Source organism: Myzus persicae, unplaced genomic scaffold, assembly GCF_001856785.1.
Source record: "Myzus persicae strain clone G006 unplaced genomic scaffold, MPER_G0061.0, whole genome shotgun sequence".
Lineage (NCBI taxonomy): Eukaryota > Metazoa > Arthropoda > Insecta > Hemiptera > Aphididae > Myzus > Myzus persicae.
This window is the reverse complement of record NW_019100469.1, coordinates 1,337,752-1,360,962: the sequence shown is the minus strand read 5'-3', so window position 1 is coordinate 1,360,962 and position 23,211 is coordinate 1,337,752. Positions and strand designations below refer to the sequence as shown.

The 23,211-nt window shown below is 29.0% G+C and overlaps 1 protein-coding gene across 5 annotated transcripts in view; it reads right to left on the bottom strand.

Annotated features, from left to right (window-relative positions):
* LOC111034868 (prolyl endopeptidase FAP) overlaps positions 1-23,211 on the bottom strand; it is a 236,950-nt gene that overhangs the window by 4,209 nt on the left and 209,530 nt on the right. For all 5 annotated transcript variants that reach the window (XM_022316311.1, XM_022316461.1, XM_022316540.1 and 2 more), the window contains 15 exons: positions 16,864-16,958; positions 14,915-14,989; positions 7,258-7,310; positions 6,951-7,171; positions 6,342-6,499; positions 5,597-5,703; positions 5,187-5,310; positions 4,486-4,715; positions 3,317-3,478; positions 2,945-3,090; positions 1,724-1,851; positions 1,528-1,625; positions 1,163-1,357; positions 918-1,075; positions 338-549 (listed from right to left, as the gene is read on the bottom strand). In XM_022316311.1, coding sequence (XP_022172003.1) covers positions 338-549; positions 918-1,075; positions 1,163-1,357; positions 1,528-1,625; positions 1,724-1,851; positions 2,945-3,090; positions 3,317-3,478; positions 4,486-4,715; positions 5,187-5,310; positions 5,597-5,703; positions 6,342-6,499; positions 6,951-7,171; positions 7,258-7,310; positions 14,915-14,989; positions 16,864-16,958 — 2,162 coding nt within the window. The remainder of the gene's footprint in view (positions 1-337; positions 550-917; positions 1,076-1,162; positions 1,358-1,527; positions 1,626-1,723; positions 1,852-2,944; positions 3,091-3,316; positions 3,479-4,485; positions 4,716-5,186; positions 5,311-5,596; positions 5,704-6,341; positions 6,500-6,950; positions 7,172-7,257; positions 7,311-14,914; positions 14,990-16,863; positions 16,959-23,211) is intronic.

Below are 23,211 nucleotides of genomic sequence, written 5' to 3'. Positions count from 1 at the left end.
GATAGTGAACATAGATTATTGTTTGATTTTTTAGCAAACCGTACAGTTTAATAAAATATGCATATTATTCAAGCAGTTAAAAACTGTTTCTACATTAAATTATAAGTACTTTTCTTATAACTTAATTTTAAGTTAATTTTTAAATATTTAAGCTAAATTAAATGTACATTATTTGTTTGCGAAACTAATTAGAAACTTCCCTAACAGCTATTGTATACTTTTACTTTAATCGTAAAAAAAAATGACCTTATTTAGACATAATTTTATACTTCTGTACTTGAATATATAACTTATACTTAATAAAATGTATACTAAAAAGTAATGAATGACCACGCACTTGGTGTCTGAATAATATTCCCTTTTCTGTTAATGCTCTAATCAGCATCATGCTATGCTGATAATGGACCGTTTCATCTGCACTGCCGTGGATTAACATTAACAATTTTTTATCCAATGTAATTGCTTTTTTGCTTAAATCTGAGTCTTCGTATCCACGGTAATTGTCTGTCACATTTGGGGTCCCCATCAACTTTTCAGTCCAAGCCGAATCTAAAACAACAATGAGTATCATCTAAAGTTTCGAAATGAATAGTTAATTGGTTAAGTATTTTTTTTTTATCACACAACTTTACAAACTATTAAATGTTATCACTACGAATAATTAGAGAATACTTTTTGATGTAAATTAGTTTAATGATCTATAAAACAGAGAATTATTTTGTTTCCCTTAGAGGTAAGGTATATGTATAAAATATTTATATATATATACAGCTAGGTATATAAAAGTAATAATTAGGTTTATTAAATTTTAAATTTACAAATACTATTTAACCATTAATCTCTTAATACACACTAATATTTACCTGCAAGCATATGCGCATTACATTAGGTTAGATGTTCAATATTATAATAATTACCGAAATGAGCCCAATTCGTAATCGGTGACGTGGCAATTCCGCATCGAAATACTTCCGGTTGTTTTGCCAATATCATTCCAGTGGCGTATCCTCCGTATCCTTTTCCCCAAATTCCAATACGATCTTTGTCTATGAACTTCATAGTGTCTTTGAGATACCTGTACATAAATTGTTGTTATTATATCTTGCGCTCACATTGATTAAAAAACAATGGACAGAAGTGTAAATTAAATTTCTGTAATTACAACAAAACCGAAAGCTGGTCCTGGATGTCAGTAATTCCCATTTTATAGTAAATTGACGTTCTGGACCTATCACCCTGGCCCAGTGTTCCGCGACCGTCGATTATGGCGATGATAATGTTCTTGTTGCTGCATAAGTAAGTGGCCCAATCCACAGACCACTCTTCGGTCACCGACTGAGTGCCAGGCTTACCTTTTCTATAACCAACCAAATATATTAGGTTCACCTCGAAATGCATGACACTTTAAAATATTTTTCTGATTTTATATATGAACGGTTGAAAATCAATCGGTCACCATTAATTATGTAATATTATTATATCATTTTAATAAGACGGAAACACTAAAAACTACAACAATATTCTTACATGTATAAAATAAACGGAAACGCGGTTTCGTCATATTCCTTAAACGCAGGCGGCAGCATCAATTTAGTTTGAGCGATAAATCCGCTCTCGACCTCCACCTGCGGAAATCGTTTCGAATTGTTTGTAATTGTGTCAATAATTACTTAAACAACATATTGGCTTATCCCACTGTTAATAGTTGTTTTTAATCATCTACCTGCATTATTTGTATGTTAGGTTTAGCCATAGCAGAATATTTAGTTGCCAGTGCAGTATGATTGTTCAATATCATTACTTTTTGATTTATCTGCAGGTTCATCAATATCACTTTTGGCACCAAGGGACCTATACATAATAAGTACATCATAAAATACTATTAATATTATTAATACCGCCATATATTTGAAAATAATATATCTTATTTGAGATTTTGTCGAATCATGGACCAACCAAAATGAGCTAAATTAATTTAATTGGAAATGCACATTATCATTAAAGTTTTACATTACAACTTAAAACTAGCCTAACTAATGATTGATAACAAACAATTATTATTATTTCATATTCATTGTGTCGAGTGTACAATAATCATACAATTATCACAAGTATTTAGAATATTATAATAATTATTATTTTATTTAGGTACACATTTATCAACAAAATAAACAATAATTCAGTTACAGATCAATTAAAATTCTATACAAAATAGTCTCATCATATAAATTTGATTTTAACATCGCGACACACCATTTTTTATTTCACCAAATTGAATGGATATTATATTCAAATAAGAACCACAAAACTATTCATAAAAAATGATATGAACGACAAAAGATTATTCTGTATCTTTAGACCTCTTTGCTTATTATCAGATATTGTTTACACCACAGTCATTATCTGTCGATTTTACGTAAACTTTTGATTTGAACAAAAACAAATTTCAAATAGTAAAGTAGCAGTAAATTAAAACATTCAGTTAAACATAAAATAATGGAATATAAGTAATAACGACTTTGATATGGTATAAACATATTAAAATATGGTAGGGATCATCGTTTCTAATAATAGAAGTTACACATACATTTCTTAAGTATTTTATTAATTTGATAAATATGTAGGTATTTCATAAAATAATTATCATGTATTGAATAAATTAATGATTATCTTTATAGATGATTTTTAATAGTAATGTATATATAATATTGATTAATTATTGATGTTCATAAAATAAGTTATATTAACTAAAAATTAACTATAAATTGGTTACAAAATTCTCTTTCCGACTAAACGAAAATGTTTTCATTTAAAACGTACATAACAACGCCTCGGAGTCCAGAGTTTATTTTGTCATTTTCCGAAAAAACAATATAGATAGGCCTCGACACATTATTTCATTATATTTAAATTTTAGTATTTAATCGATTGGACAAATACTTACCTAAACATTCTAAAACGTAATATTTAGAATTCGGGTATCGACAAAAATGAGATCGGACATAAAGGCATGAGTTTGTCCTCACTGGCCACGAGTCTTGTGGTAGTTTCGACGACTCCAATCCCTTAAGACTTAACCGAAAAGAGTCGCTGTGAAAAAAAATATAAATAATGTAGCTCCATCTGTTGAATAATCCATAAACTACGACGGCAGGTGGTAGCGCGCTCAAGGAGTAGGACAATAGCTTAGTAGTATAAGACGTTATCGTCAAAAACTTACAACCACTGTTGGATTTAAAATAATCCAGATGCGATTTTTAAGTTTTGATGCTTAGTTTTGTTTTTTGTTTTTAAGCTCGATGACTTCCGGACTTACCTGATATCTGAACTCGTGGAAATGTCCATTTTGGAAGTATTCTTTTGCGGTCCACTTGGAGGGCACGTCAGACATTCCCAGCCCGCTGTGCTGTTTACGTTATCCGGTACTTTATATAAATGCCTTTGTGACGGTTTCCCTTCCGGTATCGCTTCAAAGTATCTGTAAATGAAAGTTAGTGTTTCTAAAGTGCACATTTATACCTATAGACAATTATGCCCCAATAAAGCGAATAATTTAACATTAATTTGAACAGACACAACAACAACTACTGTGGTTTCACCAATTTAAACATAGGCACAAATGCTCATTGAATGCGTCATAATGATATACATTATAATGTGCTTTTTTTTTTCTGTGAACCATTTAAAGGAATATTTATACTTTTTACGGATTCATAGTAAATTAATAGTTATGGTAGAACGTGGTTTACGCTGCATGTTTACGCTACAGTTGTCACGTTATTGTCGCCAGATAATTCGGAAACGTCATTAGGTGTTATAATGAGTTTTACCTACGCATTACATGATCAATCACACCGAATCTGTTTGTCACAAAAATGGCATAAGCATAGTATCGTTCGACGAAACGGCATGGGTGACGATATTAACAATAACTCGTTTGCACCACGAACATAAAATTATCATATTTTATTATACTGTCCCGTTTAAGACCCTCACCAACCGATTTGGACTTAATCCCTTCAATAGGTAGCGTTAAATACGGTGAAGAGAATTATTAAGCGGACACTGATATACTATTGCGAGATTTTGTTGGCCTTATTTGACGTTTAAGAAATAGTTTCAAACCTAAAATTTTTTTTTTTTTTATTATTATTAAGAAAATATCTTCACCAACCTCTATAATATAAGTAATAATGGTCACATACCAAATTGTGATTTTCGTTTGGTTTTAAAAAAACAAACCTCCCTCTTAAATAAGTGTTCGACACTAATTTATCATTTCAATCTTTTCCTATTTTTTTATTACATTTTTAAAATACAGACTTAAATATTATTTTAAATCATTTTGGATGATCGTCGTTACATACTGTTTACTCTATTTTGTTCTAACTACTCCTAATTCTTATTATGATAAAATTACTGTTGCCCTAAATTCTCGTCAGTACCTATGTTTGACTTGTACTAGTTATTATCATTGTTATTTACATTAGTTGGTTCGTCTGGTCCCACTGGACAATTCGGACAACGCAAAAGCTTCCACTTGTCAGCGGGAGTACGATTTTTGTGGATATGTCTACCAGGCAGATGTGTGGGTACGTGCCACGTGGACCATCAAGTACCGGTAGTATCGCTAAGTAGCTAGTGCCCTCCTCGTTGAACACGACTTCGGTGTTTTCCAGCCACCCTTTTCCATCAGCGATTTTCTCCACATAAGACTGAAATGACAAGACACAATTAGTTAAAATGGTATACAAAAAAAATATTTTGTTTGCAATAAATTTACTGTTTGTAAACAAATGGTTTTTAAAACCACCACACTGTATTATTTATTTTTTTCGATTATGAGAAAAAATGAATTCGTAATTGTTAGACAAATACATTTTATTTCGTTAAATTTTATTAGGCGAAATATCGACAAAATTTGAAATGATGAAAGTATGTTATAATAATATAATATAGAATATGTAAAAATATAATAAAATCACTTATCCCTCAAAAAATGGTTTGTTCTTCAAACCAATCTCGTGGAATATTATGATATATTCGTATTTAGATCATCTTCCTCAGATTATATCATACAATATTATATTATATCAATCACGTGCCAGTGAGCACAACATTGGGATTAGACAATAATAGGATTATCATGCGACTGGCAAAGATTCACTTAATAGTTTCATACTCACATCTTGACACTCCCAGTTTGGCTCGGAGCATACCGATATGACCATTGTTGTCTGCTTTCTATTCATCCAAACTACTCCGATACGTCTTTCGTTTGCCCACTTGACATGCATCAAATAGGGTTCACTATCAAATTAAAAAAAAAAATTATTAAAATATGAGCCCATAAAAATATCAAATAAATTATTAAGTTAGTACAAACGTGTAATGAAATTGCCTAAAACTAGAAGTCATGTGTAATAAGTAAGAATACTATAAGATGCGTTTTAACAAAATATTTGTTTATTATTTTAAAAAAAACTGGAAAGCTCATAACTATTACTATATTATGTATAAACCAAGTTAGGTTGAAATTTTATTTCATATTAAGTTTTTATATTAACACACCCACTTTAAAAAACAATCATCTCACCTTTCCATATGCAAGGTTTGTGGTTTTTGCAATAGTGTAACGTTTAATAAACTATCGTTTTTCAAGTCTCTCAACCACACAGTCACCGTTGGATTTGGCGTTCCTGCCTGGAATAAGCAATATTTTACACGCTTAAATTGAATACAATTAAAATAATAGACGTATATGTGGGCTGGTGGAAATTAATTAAGTGTGCACAGTATTATGCTAAAAATGGTTAGATTTAATTTATAAAAATGCATATTATATTTGAATATAACCATAGTGGTTTAAATACATTCCATCGTAAAATGTTCATTGTTGTCATTAATAATTTTTAATTTAACAGTGTACAGTATCATATGCTTCTCTTTTAAAATTAATAAATGTTAATGAAATAATTTTTTATTGCGGAAAAAAAAATTATTATATTATATTTCTCAAACTAGACTAATTAGTTGAAAATTGTTTTAATTTCATAAAAATAACAAAATACATTATAAAAATGAAATTATTTATTAACAACAATAAACTCGCTACTAAATATATTAATATTTGTGCATTATATTAATTTGACTGACAGTTAATCGAGAACGAAACGAACACTCCGCAATAAAACGTATAATATTTAATCAAAATTATCATATTCTATTGACCACGTTCATATATTGCAATTTGCAGGTAATAAGTGTAAAAAAAGATATTAAAAAATATAAACAAAAACGTTTTTTATAACAATAATACATTTAGCCATTTAGGTACCTACCTTGGGATACCGTAATGACTGATAATACGGATACTGGAATCGAGTGTTGTATACTGGATATTTGTACTCGCCGACCAATGAATCATTAAACGTCACGTAAGTCAAATACCGTCCGGATGGTGAAAACCAAAAAGCCTTATCGGATTTGAAAATTTCTTCTGAAATATAAAAAAATGATCGTGGCGTGAACATTTGTTAAAGTGAAAGTATTAATGTTTATAATCATAATAATATTATTTTATCAGACTTAATATTGCTTGCTGATGATTTTTCGTTTATTAATTTAATATTTCAAAAATAAAGTACTGCCTATATAATAACACATTGCCGGTTGTGTTGATATTTTTTTTCTTGTTTGATTTATAAACTATTTATACTCAAGATGTGAAGACGTTTGTAATATTTTCTAAAATTAACAAATTTACATCATCACTTCAGCAAAATGTTTGAAAGTATCATATTGTCCTTTACAACGCACAGTTGCCTTTTTTTCGATAATAAGTCGTCGAACTTAATTAGTTATATGCCTTACGACTCCGGTAGGTACACGTAACACAATGATGACGATAATATTATATTAAAAACGTACCATCACGAGCTGCCACTTACCCTGGTACAGCCAATCCGGTATGCCGTTGAACACGGTCGGCGAACCCGTGTCCGTGATCCTGACCACTCTGCTGTGCCGGTTCCCGTGGATCTTGTAGTACAGATCGTTTTTGTGCACAAACACCAGCCCACTACCCGTCGGCGACCATTGCGCTTTTTGTATGTAAATCTGTTCTCCATCGTCAACCGTTTTGGAGGCGGTCATGAGTGGTACGCCATTTCTGTGGAAAACGACAAGAAAAAAATCGAGTTATTAAGGCGTGCGCAGAGGATCCCAAGGCATTAAGGTGCTCGCTCTCTGACTTACTGGGTCGACACTTCAAAAACGTGATACTTGGCCTCCCGGGTGTTCGTATAAATCTAAAAAAAAACCGAAAAATTTCGAGTGAGTAAAATGAAAAGAGCTGAGCGTTTTTTAATATTAACGCGTAGGTATTTACGTCGAGTGTGACGGTAATAATGATAATAATTTCGCTACAAGTACGGTTTAAAATTTTTTTTTCGGTTTTAATACTGCCCATGATATTCTATCACTTTTATTTCAGATAAAAATAATTATATTCTTTCACGTTTTTCTACCTACCTATATCATGGCATTATAATATTATTATGTTTTTATGTACGACCAACATGATCGTAATTCATATATTTTATCCCTCCCTTTCAATCGGCTCTAAGCCGATTATTTTCGGATTACTTTTCGAACATTTCAATACTGCACAAGAGTAGAAAATTTACTTGGCTTTAAATCGAGACAGATAATTTCATCATCTTCCCTCAAATCAATATGCTTCAGTTTATAGCTAACTGAGTTTTAAGTGTTGAACATTTGGTGCAATAATAATACTTCACTTTATTGGAGGTGTAAATGTACATTATTGTTATATTCATACTACCATGTTCCAATATTGTGGGCAGTAGAACGTATAATAGTTGTAGACATAAGCACCTGTGACTTAATTAAGTTTTTATTATTAAATTCCAAAAAAGCGTAATAAACTGTTGAGTATATTAAGCTGTACCTACGTAGAAATATGAGCTTGACTTTGTATTTTATATGTTAAAACAATAAAAAATATAAAATATACCAACGATAGAATATAATACAGCAAACACAAAATACTATTATTAGCTTATTATTATTTTGTATTATATAATTATGAAAATACATTTCTAGTTAGGGTATTACAATGAAAACATTATAAATTTGTGATAATAATAAAATAAAAAAATATTTAATGAAAACGCATACAATTAAAAATATTTTTGGGAATGAAATTAATATAATAATATTGTCTGTATTAATGATCAATATTAATAATATAAGTATTATATATTTATGACTATATAGTCTCGACGACTTAATATTAAATAAGTCAAGATATTAAAAATAGCGTAATAATCATTAAGTTTATGTGGTTTTCAAACTTAAACCTTGGTTACCTTATTTTTGTATAATATTAATTAATATATTATAACAGGTACCATGCATAATAAACAGTTCTAGTAATAATGTTTATTAATTTAAGGAGATCATTAAAGGTTTAATCATCATTGTTACATCATAATTTTTTTATTTGAATTTTTAAATTGTTAGTAATAAATTACTCTCACCGATAAACGTTTAAATTCGGTTTAATTTAATTGAAATGAAAAAATCCAAAATGAAAAATAATAAAAATGTTGGTAAATGATTTTTTTATTACGTATTAAGTCGTGATTTTGTCCCCGGTGTCCTTGGTAACGGTTGTCGCGAAGCTTAATCGCGTGGCAGACATGTATCCAAATGCGTCATAAAAATGTAAATTCGTTCTTAAAATATATATTAAGCTAGTCCACTATATACGTATATCATTGCTCATAACGCTAACGGGTCTCCATTATATTCGTTATAAGCATTTGTGATGAAATGTACATTTTATCCGTTATGTACACTGCACAATGATGGCGGATAGGTGCAGTAATGAATTCTCCGAGTATCGCAGTAAAAGTTTATGTTCTACAAGAGTTTTTTTTTCAAAGAGGACTGGAAAAACTCCAGGTAAAAAAAACAACGAAATAACAAAAAAGTATACCGAATATGAGGATATTTTTCTCGTAAAGTGTACAAAAAAATTGCGGTGTATAAAACAGACCGCCACTCAGTTTTTTGGTTGAATAATCTGGTTTAATATTCAAATACCCGAGCAGCTAATCCGGATAGGCCAGATTTATAATATTCTTTTTATTTTTTCACCAAGATAAATAATTCATCTTATATTGTATATTTATTATGTAGGTATACTAGTTGCTTATATAATAGTTTGTATAATATTATGACTACTTATACTTTCATTAATTTTAATATATATCCACACGCAATGTGTTTTATTATTATATAATTAAATAATTATTTTCGAGAAAAAAACTTAAATTACCATAATATTTTAATTTTATTGTTATTTGAACATGGTTTAGGAGTTGAATAACATAACATTATTGTTACAATATCTACTTAAAATCCATCAAATTTCAATGTAATGAGGTTGCTTATGACTGGAAAAATATAATTATTAAATATTATATATAACGGCCAACACCCAACTACAATATTTTAATGTTCTTGAAAGTTAAATAATAAATCAAGTGTTTATACAAAACTGAATGCAGCACATGAATGCGAATTCTGTGTACAAATATAATTATTGCAAACTGTGTCCACGCTTTAGATAATATAAATATATTAACGAGGGTCTATAAATTATAACTACAATCCTTAAAATGTTTTTTTTCTCGATACTCAATCTTACATGAACTATGATATATCAACAAGTATGAGAGTAACTTATTAATGTTCAAAAATACATAAACGAATGGTAGTTAAGTATTCTGAAAAAAGATATGTCAGTTTTCTTTTAAAATTGTCCATTTTTATTTTCAATGAATTTAACCAACTTCATTTGATGCTGAAAAATTGAAAAACTGACAAGTTAGGTACTAAATGACTTTATTAATAGTAAAAAAACAAATAATACTTTCTGGATAACTTCGGTTCACTTTTATATTGACCTGTTATGTTTTATATCGAACTAAGAATATTTATTTTCTTAATATTGCCGTACATGTGTGAACTTTAGTGTTAAAAATGAGTTAGTATTACGTACTATTAAATTAAAACTTGTTACTTATTTTATTCATAGAATTGATTGTATTTTTGATGTTAATTGCATACTATTTTAAAGCTTCTAATGAAAATGTAACTCATGTATTATTGTTAAGTATAATTAATAATCCTAGTTTGGTTTTGAGAGTTTCATTAGAATTTTTCAATGTTTGGCGATATTAAATTTAAATTCAATTTTCATTTACAAGAATCTTAAAAATAATAAATGCCTACTACTATTGTTTAACCAAAAGCTTCCGAGTATTGCTGATGTATAAAACAAAAACAATTTATTACAATTTTTTTTTTTTTTTTTTACTCTTTGGCAATCACCGTCACATCTGAAAAGTCATTCTTTTCTTCAAATTACTTTCCTAAATTATTTTAAATTTTAAGTAGGTAAGTGTCCTTTTACTTCTATGGAAAAAATTATTCACTGCATAAACAATAAAAAAAAAGAAAAAAGAAAATAATGAAGGTTACTTTTTAGCTGACATAATTTAACTAAAATATGAAATGTATAATAAAACGCTAAGGGCTATTATTGGTTTCATATCAATAACAAAGAATGTACCTATAGTTTCACCCAGAAGTATATATTCTGCATGTGTTACATGAGCATAAAATAAACGATCGGAATGGGAATCGATTTTCCGACAGAACTATTGTAGTTCAATAATATAATAAACCCAGCGTACTCAAGTGAAATAATGCTGGTATAGTACTCATACAGACTTTACAATAATACCGACGACAAACATTTTGGAAAAAAAATGTGAGCTCGTTTGTTGCATATTATGCGTATAACTCGCATCCAGTCCTGACGAGAGGAGATGAGAAGAGAAGAAAAATGCCAAAAACAAAAAAACGATCAACGTAAGTACACAATATTATATATAATAGTATACAGAGCTCTGCGACTAATACAATTGGTACTTATCTACCACGGCGGATATCTTTAATTTTGTGAATAGAAATCGGGATTTGGGTCTGCGGACAGTTTTTGTGCAACTGCTTACGTGGCATGTCCAAAAGTTGCTCAGAGTAATTTAAAATTTGTGATTCCACTGATGAAGACGTGTACAATATGCGTTCGGTTCTAGAGATATCTCAGTAATAACCAAATACCGTTCCTACGTCGTTTCGTTTCAGGCTATGTATCAAGTTATTATTATACTTATGAAATGCTTAAGCTAGTAAATACAAAATAAGTATTTAAAAGTTCAGAATTTTAAGTGAAAAACACTTATGATCAAAATATTATTTTTATTATTATTATATTTTTCTGACTAGAGTTTCGAAATCTTTACATTTAGATAACTCGAGATATTAAAAATAATGTAACAATCAGTATTATATTGTTATGGGGTTTTCTCAAAGATACGATACTTGGACTAGTCGATACGAAAGGAGAAGAAAAACCTCAAAAAGAAAACGATTTACGCAAGTATATATAATATAATACAATTATATACACAGCTACTACGGTGGTCGTAAGGATATTATTAATTTTGAAATATCAATCGGATATCGGTCCATACTCAGTTTTTTTCAGTTGTTCCCGCGGTCCATCCAAACGTTGCGCAGAGTCGAGTAATTTCTAATTTGTAATTCCACTGGCGAAGTGCATAATACACGTTCGGTTGCCAATACATCACAGTAATAACTAAAGACCATTTCGACATCACGACGTCATTCCTTTTCGTTGCGTTTCTTTTTTTCGAATATATTATCGACTATTCGTTATTTCTTCATTTTTCGGGGCATTCGGTTGACGCGGGTACGGCCATAGAATATGCACGTATATATTACCGTTATATACGGGCGTGTGTAGTATTTACATATTAAAACATTTTTTCTTTTCGTCGTTTACGTCAAACGTCGACGGGCCAAAGAAAAACGGCAATACGCGCGTGGACGTGACGTTGACGGAAAACTTTTTACTCTGGCTTATGCAAATCAAACATCCATTTTAACTTTATCGTTTTTTGTCCAAAAACATTTTACGTCCATTTCTCGAGAGCTCGCTGCAAAAGTGGTTTTTGTTTTTGAAATTTTTGTTTCACTTTTATTCGTCGAAATTTTTTCAATTTCCCAACCAGGTTATATTGTATTTTTTTTTCAATAAAATCGATGGTGAAATATTGCATTTGTGCACGGTAGCATATAGTCTACACGGATTTTCATTTGTAAATATAATAATAATATTCGGTTTATATACCGTGTCTATAGGTACACTCGTTTTATGTACCTACCTACCAAAATAACAAAATACTTTCATAAAATCTATAATATAGTTCAAGCTATAAGACTTTTTATTGGTTATTGCCCGAGCAAGACAATATAAAACAATCACTATACACATACATATTTCTTAATGTAATACAGTACGGAAAAAATCCAATTATAGAAAAATATTGAATTTTCCGGAAAAAAACCCCGGAAATATAGCATGACAAATTGGTATAATTCATTAGATAATATTAAGTTTGACAGTTATTTGCTCGACGATTTTTAAATGTATTTTTGTAACAGATTCAAAGTGCTTTTAGTAATTTATTATTGTTTCTTTTTATCTCCATCGGGTCAAACTCCCTATAATAATATTAATTTGAAACCGATTAATCTTATTATTACGCTTCATTTTGTTTTATTTTTCAAATGCATAATTCGTCAGATACCATCCACCGTATTATTTATTATTTATTTGATTTTAATATCAGTTAAAAATGTCTCAACATTGACATGTTTTCAACAAAAATCAATTTAAAATGAAAAAAACAATTGGATTACTATATTGTAAAATAAAGTAGGTAAGTAAGTACAACACAAAATATTTTAAACATCGTTAACAAGCAGTTTTATGGATTTTAAACCAATAAAGTTGTACATATATTATTTGTGTTACATAAGTTATATTATAATCAAAAATTAATTGATTAACACGCAGTTTTATGCATAATAGTTGTACAGTAGAAAAACGATATTATTGGTTTCTTAAATAATTCTTAATTTAATTTCGTCTAAAATAATGTATAGGTAGGTACTTAATTAAAACTAAGAGCAATATATCCAACTAAAAGTTTAATCAAATATATTATGAATAGATGTAATGAGCTTTTCACAATATTGAATAGGTATGGATTAAATTACTATGAACATATATGAAACGTACAATTATTAATACCTATTATATTATAATCACGGAATGCTTGTAAATTGGAAGATTTCACATAAATTCTATGTCGTTTATGGAATTAAATTTCGGCCCTTTTGCTGTCTTATCTTTTAGTTTAAGTACTGTTTAATTATTAACTTGATATGTGTGCCTTTGATGTACATTCTTATGGAATTGTTTAAATCGATAGACTTTTCATATACACCCTACACAATAATAAAACAGAGTACAGTGTTTCATTGTTCAATGGTTAAACCTATCTTTTACGTCGTATATTGACATTAAACATACGAAATGCATGGTAGGGGATTAAAAGTTAGATTTTTAAGATTTTTAGTGGTGTCTAATAATATTAAATAAAACGATCCACTTAAAAGAAAAAAATAATACATTGTTTACTTAGTTTCAGAAAAACGAAAGGACGAAAATCAAATCAGTGACAAACTTTTCGGTTAATTTGAAACACTGTCAGTTCTTAATGAAACCCTTATAAAGTTATCCCAATGGGAATTCACATTGTGTACACTATAATAATATACATCAGCGGTGTGTAGAATTTGAAACATGCAGCACATTTATTTTTATTTTTTCTGGAATATACCTTCTATTTATTTTTTAACTCGAAAGTTAAACATGATATTTAAAAAAAATCGTCCACATGCACGCAAATAACGGGGATTCTCATTCCACGAAATGTGCAGGAAATTAGTACCCGAAAGTTCGTCGGACTGTGGTCAAGGGATGAACAAATATTTCTGTACGGGAAATGGAAAAAAATAAAATACCTTTCGCCTTTATGCTCATCGTACCCTTCGGCGATACAAAGCTTCCTCTCTAGATCAGTTGTACAATATCCTATAAATTATATAATATAGAGTAAGTATAAATACGTGTGTGTGTGTGTGTGTGTGTGTGTGTGTGTGTGTATCCTGCTAACGAAGTTCGTACGATTACGAATGGAACCCATCAGCCGACGAGTGCGGGTTAAATCGTTCAGAAAACGATAACTAATGATACCGGTACGGTATGCGGCGGACAAAAACTTTTGTCTTTACAGTTCATTTGGTATATTCAGAGTTCGGAGTTGAGTGTGTTTGGGCTCAAGGGTGGAAGGATGGTGAGAAATGACGGAGAGACACGCCGAATGAGAGAGAGAGGGAAGTGTAAAGGAGAGAGAAATACGGACAGAGTGTAAGAGGGTGAGTGGTCTAGGTGATTTTTCGAAGCATAAATAAAAAAAGAAAAAGGTAAGTGGCAATAACTCGGTTCGGTTACTGCGACAAATAGGATAAAACACGCAAAAGAACAACCACGACGGTGGTGAAAAATCTATCTATTTGCAGGAATACTCGTCCAGCGTTATAGTGGCCATATTCATAAATCATACTCGGTCAACACCCATATTCGTACATTACGAGGAGCCGTAATCATTTTTCGATTTTAAGGATTTCACCGCGATTTAACCGTGAAGTACGTGAACACACACGTCACATGCGTATCATACATTCTCATATTATTATATTATAAATTGTTAACTACGCGTCACAACGTACTTTTTTTAAAATAAATAATAATATTATATCAACGTCACACGTACGGCGTTTGTCTGCCATAATGCGTTGACACAAGGTGAGTTTCACTTACTTTTTTTTCGTCAGATACCAGCAGCACGTAGTTTTGATCGCTCGACGTTTGAAATTCATTAGCATTCACTCGTTTCTAAAAACACGCACAAATAAAAAAAAAAAACAATGGTAACTAAAATATGGTATTCTATATAGATATTGACAGTACAACACATCGGGCGCTTTGTGGACATACTGTGTTTGGTAAGTTTTGTATCGAAGAACATTCATTAAACCAAATACTATCAACGTCTTTGAAAACATTTTGTATTTTTTATCCTTTACATTTCTGAAGTTATTTTTAATTTTATTGACAACATACAATTGTAATTTCCATTTCCAAAACAGAATATTTTTGAAAGTACATCGATATAATATGTTGAATAATTTTGTATGATAATTTATGAATTAAAAATATTAAACATTTAGACCATGAATACCAGAAACATATTGATCCAATACCCCGCTCATTTATAATTTAAATACTTACAACGAATTATAACTATACGGCCAATTTATATATTAAACTCCTTCAAATTATTTTCTGCTTAAGAATATGCAATGAGACGTATATGTTCTTATATAATAAAACATCAAAAAACCTAAGGTTGATAACGATATATATATTTTTCAAATACGTTATTAAATGGGTTTTCAAATACCTAATGAGAGTTATTTGATAAAAGAATTACTCTGTATAATGTGACTTAAAGATTAAAAGAAAACTGTATGTTTTAATTTTAATTTGTTGTTGAAAATAAGATATTTTTTTTATTGTTTACACATCAACTACAAGGTTCCTGCCTTACATTTATTAAACAACTGAATATATATATAATTTAAATAAGTGGAGTGATATTTACATTATACTTGAATTAGATTTTTTTTTATTAGCTTTTAGTTATAAACTATTACAGCTAAATTAGATATTTATGATCTAGACATTTAAAAAGAAAAAACTAATTAATTCATAACGTAGTATTGTTATTGACATTGTTGTCATCTATTGGTCCCATAATTTTTTATAAAAAACATTATGCATTTTAATTCGTTGTTAGAAGGTGTTTCGTTTTTAATTAATGCAGTCTATTATACGATAAAATATTTATTGCAATATGCCTAAAAATAATTTTGTCAAAAACATAAGCTATAGAACATTTTTTAAATTATCGTTGTATAATACAAGTTTAAGTAAAACTGTTGAGAGATAAAAATCTTGAATGGGGCCATATCGTTCTAACGAGATTGAAAAAAACTGGTAGTTTTCTAGACATTGAAAGTATAATAGAAGCGTGGTTTTTAAGAGTTTTTCATTTTAATAATAATAAAAAGGGGGTTCCCTTAAAAAAAATGATAATAACAATATAATGAAAAAAAACCGTTATACAAATTTGTTGAAAAGCCGAAACCACCGAGTTTCATTTTCTCACTACGTTTTAAAAACCATTGCTGTAATGTTCAAGTGAAAAAATCATTTTCACTTAAACAAACAAAAACTATGTTATTTTACTGTACTCAATATTTGTGCCTAATAATAAAACCGTTTGAAATAAAAGTTGAAACGGCACATTTCAAATTTAATTTAAATTATATAGTTTGTTCGCTTACTTTCGTCATAAACTGTCTACAAAATAATACAAATGTTTTAAGTATGACAGATGCGTTATGTCTCGTGTCTGGTTTTTGTTTCATATTACAGAGATTAAATCCCAGTTAATCGTTTCGGGATCACGCAAAAGCCGTCGGAATCAATTGGTCTTTCGGTAGACGTCTGTTATAACACATCGATCCGTCGACTGCTACTTGCTGTTATTTTATTTCCCCTTCAAAAACAATCCACGCAAGAACGTGGAAACGCAATCCCGAGTGGGGTAAATAATAAAAAAAGAAAAACCGTATTGCTTTGTGAATCTGCCTTCAATCAGCGAAAACCGTATGCTCAGTTGATACCAGTAAATTGGCACTTACAAAAGACGAACTCGTGAGGAGTACCCTGTGTTTATTTGTTTCGACATTGTAGACGCTGACGCCACCTTGTGCGTCTCGAACCACCAACTCCACGCCTGAAAACTAACACAAAAACATGACAATATTATTCTCCACTGATGTACAATGTTTGGAAAAGAAAATTATTTTATTTCTGATTTGAAGAAAAAAAAACGGCTTGAGACCCGAAGTGGGAAAATAAATAAAATATAGACGTACATGTTCTTTTCAAACGTTAGTGTACATTAATCTTAAGTGAAATTCGTTATTTTTTTTTACTTATTTCCCATCAACATTTTTGAAAAAAAGTAGTATACTTAGTTTAAAGTGAAAACGGTTTAATCAAACCAATTAAATAACTTCTATTGTTGTATTGTCGTGCTGTTTCTAACGCTGGTTGTATTATTTCAAAACTGTATTGAGTATAAAATCTAACTGAATATTAAAGCAGATTGATTCGAAATCTTTTAAAACTTTCATCATTTTTAACTAAAGCAAAAAGGCTAATTTATTTTATTTATCTTTTAGTGATGATAACTTTTGAAATTATTTTGTAATGGAAAATAAATGAGAATTCAGCCATCTTCAATAATTAATTACAAACAACATTTTTAATGACTAAAATATATGAACTGAATTATACTATGATTTGTCACTTTTCCCTATTCATAATACAAATATTTAAATTGTTTTTACGTTTAATAGCTTAATGGTAGTATTAAGTAATTATATATAATTTAAATTATACATCTTAATTTTAAGCAAATATTTATTTATAGAAATATTGTCAATATTATACCTATCCTTTAAAAATAAGATTCATATTAATATCGGTACCATTTTTAGCAGTCCTGAGTAATATTATCCTAATCAATACTGTTCCTAACTAGTAGTGGTCCTTACATGTATTTTAGTATTCAACTGATTTATGTCATCATAGTTTTATGATTGCTGTAAAAATATCATTCCATGAAAATAATAGTATTATTGTATCGTACCATTCCTAAGTCATATAATTATTTAGAGACATAGGTGGCTACAAAAATATCATTGTAGACAAATATTTTCCAGAGAACTATTTATCAATATAATTATTCTCCTGAAAGTCCTAATTTATAATCTGTAGATTCTTTTTATATTTAGATATTATGATAATAATTAGTATTGTTTTCAAATTACGTTATTTTCGTTATGTGTTATTATGCATTATGTCTCCTAATAATATTATGACTTTTCTGTTGGTTAAAATAGTGGAAAAAATGGAAATTAATTTTGTATAATATATTTATGTTAACACTATAAAACTAATTTTAATTTCAACTAAAATAAATATTACAGGTTAATTTGAGATACATTTTCTATGTGGTAGTTTTTGGAATAAAATAGTAGGATAATGTTCTGTTATGTTATAAATGTATACACAAATATTAAATGTTTAGATTTTCAGCCTATCTACTATTTTAGGTATTTACACTGTTATTACGAAAATGTTATGAATGTAAATTGTAGTGCACAACACAGAGCGCAAGATACAAAAGCCGACATGACCACAATAATGGAAATTTAGAACCATGGAATGTCTAAGCCCTTCAGTACCTAGTTATTCTACAACGATTTTTATTTTGATAAAATCTATTGATTTTATTTATGTCATTATTTTTTGACGTTATTAGCTGTACATCAATACGAATGTCATAAAGACAATGTGCTAATGGTATATTTTATAGGATATTATATTTTAGAGTGTTGTATATGAAATTCAATACGGTATACCTAACGTCATACTAAACATATTTTTCTTGGATTTTGATATAAATATGTAATTTAATTTTTTATGCTATAAAAAAAGGCAATAGATTTTGAGAGTTAAACAAATGTGAATATTATAGTTTTAATGTTTCAAAACATTAAATATTAAACCACCTTGTGTTTTTGAAAATATTAATTTAGCTGGGAAGCAAACACAATGCATTATTATGTTCAAACTACAAATCGAAGATTTATATAGTTCTCACTGCCAAAGGTCGACTTACACAATCTTCGAAAAATTCTCAACCAAATAGATTAATTATTATGTATTTAACTTTTATTATCACATAATTCTTCGATCCACATATGTATTATGTATACTCTCATAAACGTATAATATACCACAAGCACGGTCAAGCCTAGTGACTTATGGATCGGTGATAATTGCATACATTAACTACGCCAACGTAGAGCTTATCCCCAGCTACAATAAACTATAAATAATAACATCATCACCACAAAAAAAATAATAATAATAATTGTAATAATGGAATGGAACAGCCCATGAATTCGTAATTTTCTCAATCGCAATCACCACCTATCGTAAACACTGACTAAGGGACAACATTAAAGTTATTTATCGAGCATATCTGAACTGGTCAACAGCTGATCTTACCACAGAATACCATATTTTAGTCGATAATAATCATAGGCTCATTAGAAACTAAAACTCAGGAGTAACCTATCACCACCAAACAATACACTAAAAAATTTACATGTGTTTATTTAAGATGTCCTTTGCTACATATGGCTATAAAACACTTTAAAGGTTTAAATACCTTAACAGTTTCATTTCTGAATCATCTACTACTTATCTAAATATTTAAATAGACACCCCTAACGACTACAGAACAATTATTATCTTTATTTGGATTATTCCTATTGATATCGAAGCACAGTATTCTACTAGTCAACTACAATTTGATAAGCATCTATGAGGGTTGTTAATAGAAACCTCCATTTATATTTTGTTCTACAGACAGATTGCATCAGAATCGAAGAAATATGTCAAGGTGTGAGAAATGTTACCAATTACAGCACCAACACACAAAAATCTCACTTCTGCTCTTAATTGTTAGGAAAACCCTAAAAAAGTGACAATTACCATAGTATCGAAATTCCCAAACTTATGGCCATATCCGGACTTATTTTGCATATCTTCTCATATATGTGAAATGTGGGGGGGGGAATTAATCATACACCTCCTACACAAAACTGACGGATTTCCATAAAAAATATGCTCCTTCTGAAGGAGCACATCCTGTTGATCATTCTGTACAATATACAAATACAAAAAACTGAGTCATAAACACAACAATATTTCAAATTAAAAATGTAGACAACCACTGTTATCCAACTCCACCCCCAATCGCTATCAACACTCAGCCACTGACAACTTCCAATTTGTATGTAAATGTAACTATGAAGTATGAGTCACCTATCATACTAAACCAAATCCGCCATCAACATACAAAAGTGGAAAATCAATTGTTAATGATTTCTCGATGAATTTAAATCCACTTAAAGCCCTCGTCATCACTAATCTCTCGAGTCTCATAAAAACCAAAACTGTCAACTAATAATATTACATCAAATTGTCTGTTCATCCGAACCTGGTGACGTAACAAATTTATTGTCTAACTTAAAATTCTTAACATCATAAAGGTCCATCGATGAATGCCTTCTGCAAACAAGTCCCCTATCTTTTTTAATTTAGATCATTTAAATAATTAAATTTTATTTTGTCTTATTCTATATTTACCTTTAAGTTTCACTTGTGCTTATTGTAAATCAGTTGTTTATAAATAATGTAATTCATGAATAATAAAAAAATCAAATAACTTATGTTATTTTGCAAAAAGTATTATGCTATTACATTCTATATTTGGGGTCATCTTTAAAATATATGTGTGAAACTGTGAAGAAAAAAATTAAAACTTGAACGTTCATCTGTGTAACATATTTTACACGGGTTTCTAAATAAATTATAATATTTAAACATAGCAACAAGCAAACTCAACTCACACCATGTGCACTGAGCGTTGTTGAACGTATATGATATATTATATTATTATTATTATCTCATCTTAAATACTATAAATTCGGTTAAACGGTAAACTAAAAGTTCACAATATGTTATTATGTTAAATAATAATATTGTGTTGTCCGGGAAATGCGACAACTGTTGCTGAATATATTATAATACTATGCATTTCTATGTACCGTTTCGCTATGGAAAGAACTGTATACATATATTACAACTCAATGCATGGCATCTAAATTTACATTGAGATGTGTCAAATATTACGATGGTTTAAGTTTTATAAACGGTTTTTGCAATCTACCACAAACTTTGTTGGTACCTCGTTTTGGAGTAATATTTAATATTATTATTGAAAACAACGTCGAAAAACTATTTCAATATTACATCGTTAGAATAATGTGTTAATAAATTTGAACATAACATTATTATGCAGTTTTTCACAGAAAATATTTAACAATTATTTAGAAGTAAAGGTTGTTACTTTCAATGTGTATCCAAAAGGAATCCATAAATTTTAGCATTGTAAATATTATACCACTACGAGAAATATGTCAAACTGTATCGATTATGTTCTGAAATATTTATGACACGATTCTATAGGTAGAGGGGGGATGTGCACGTCATTTATTTTTGGCATTAATATATTATTATGGGCGGCTTAATAAATACGTTTTGACATAAATTAAACATTGACTGTTGGTACCTACGGTAAATATTTAAAAACAAGGAATAATTTTAATTTATAATATTTAATAGGTATCTATCTAACGACGTCGTATCGTTGATAGTAATAAAAAAATTATGATTAAAATAATATGAAAAACCGTCAATAACAACGAATAACATAACTATCACAATGTAAACATGACATTTATTTATTATTAGTATCAGACATCAGTGTTATAAACATAATATTATTATTATTATTATTATTATTATTATTATTATTATAATGGAGTTATACCGTTTTTATTATGTACCTACTTAATATTACTATGTACCTATATGTACCTATACAGTAGATAATAACGAATATTTTTTCTACATTATACCCATTTAATCGCCAATCATCGTAGTTCGACGGAGCGCAAAATTAATTTTCCGTTTCATCGACCCCACTGACGTTCGACGTGTATAATTTTTACTTAACGAGGCGTTGATGTTACAAAAACAGATTTTTATGATCAAGTCATTATCATAATATTATAGCTTGACGCCTAAACCATCCCATTGTGTTCTGGGCTTTATTGTACTTACGTCCAACCTAAAATAAGGGTTCAAGCAGGGTCGTGGAATAATATTACATTTTCATATCCAAATCCAAAACAGCTTATAAAAATCATAGAAAATAAGCTCCAGTTTCTATTTTTAGTGAATATGTATCGGTTCTTAAAGAAAGAAGTGTATTTTTAAGTGTACGTAAGATTACGGTTATGTATTTATAATTGATAAAAAACAAAAAACATTAATGGAATCAACATAATCATGAAAGTTTCTAAATACGTTTTTCTAAGATTTATGGAAAACAAAACAATTTTACATTGTGTTAAATAGCCCAATACCTATTAGGGCTTTGAATTTTAAATATAAAAATAACAAAATTACATACTAAAATAATTAAACCTACAGAGTAATAATTTATCCTATATTATTTTTCGTTATACGTATCTACTACTGTTGATAATAATAAAAAAATATGAATTTATAAAAGCGATAAACTGTAAAATTGTTAGCATCGATAAAACGTATTGATACGAGTATAATTAAATATAGGTAATCAAAAGAATAAAAAAAAACTAGCGCAACGAACAAAAAAAGTTCTGAATTTGAACCTTTTGTTGACGGTCGTGACTCGTGATACAATCTATTTGTTTTACGTAACGTAATTTGCATTTAGAAAAACAACAAATTTATAGTAAATTCAACATTTATTACAATATTGTCATAAAAAACATATTAAAAAAAATAAATATTTTATGAGAAAATAAAGAGAAAGAGATTTTCTAAAATAATTACTCCAAAATTCATATTATTATATTTGACTAAATTATTATTAAATTATGTATTTGAGGGTTATTTTAATGTTTCAAGTATCTTAAAAAGTTGTATGCCTCAAAATATTAGTATAACATCTCATTTATAATCATTTTTATAATATTTTAACTCCATAATGTATTTTTTTTTTTTAATTTTAAGACATTGCAAAGTTAATTAAATTATTTTCAAAACCTAATATATATATATAACCCACTATAATTTTTTAAACATTAATTATTGTTTATAATTTATTTTCTGGTAATATTTTAGTCAAATTCAAAACGCTGGTCATTAATAAATAATGATATGCACTGTTATTACAGCGATTGTATTGTATTTTGTATCTAGCTTGAATACGGTTACCTCTGCGCAAAATAGAATACAAGTGTTCCTAATATTATTTTAAGTTTTAACGTGAAATTTATAATAACTAGGGAAAT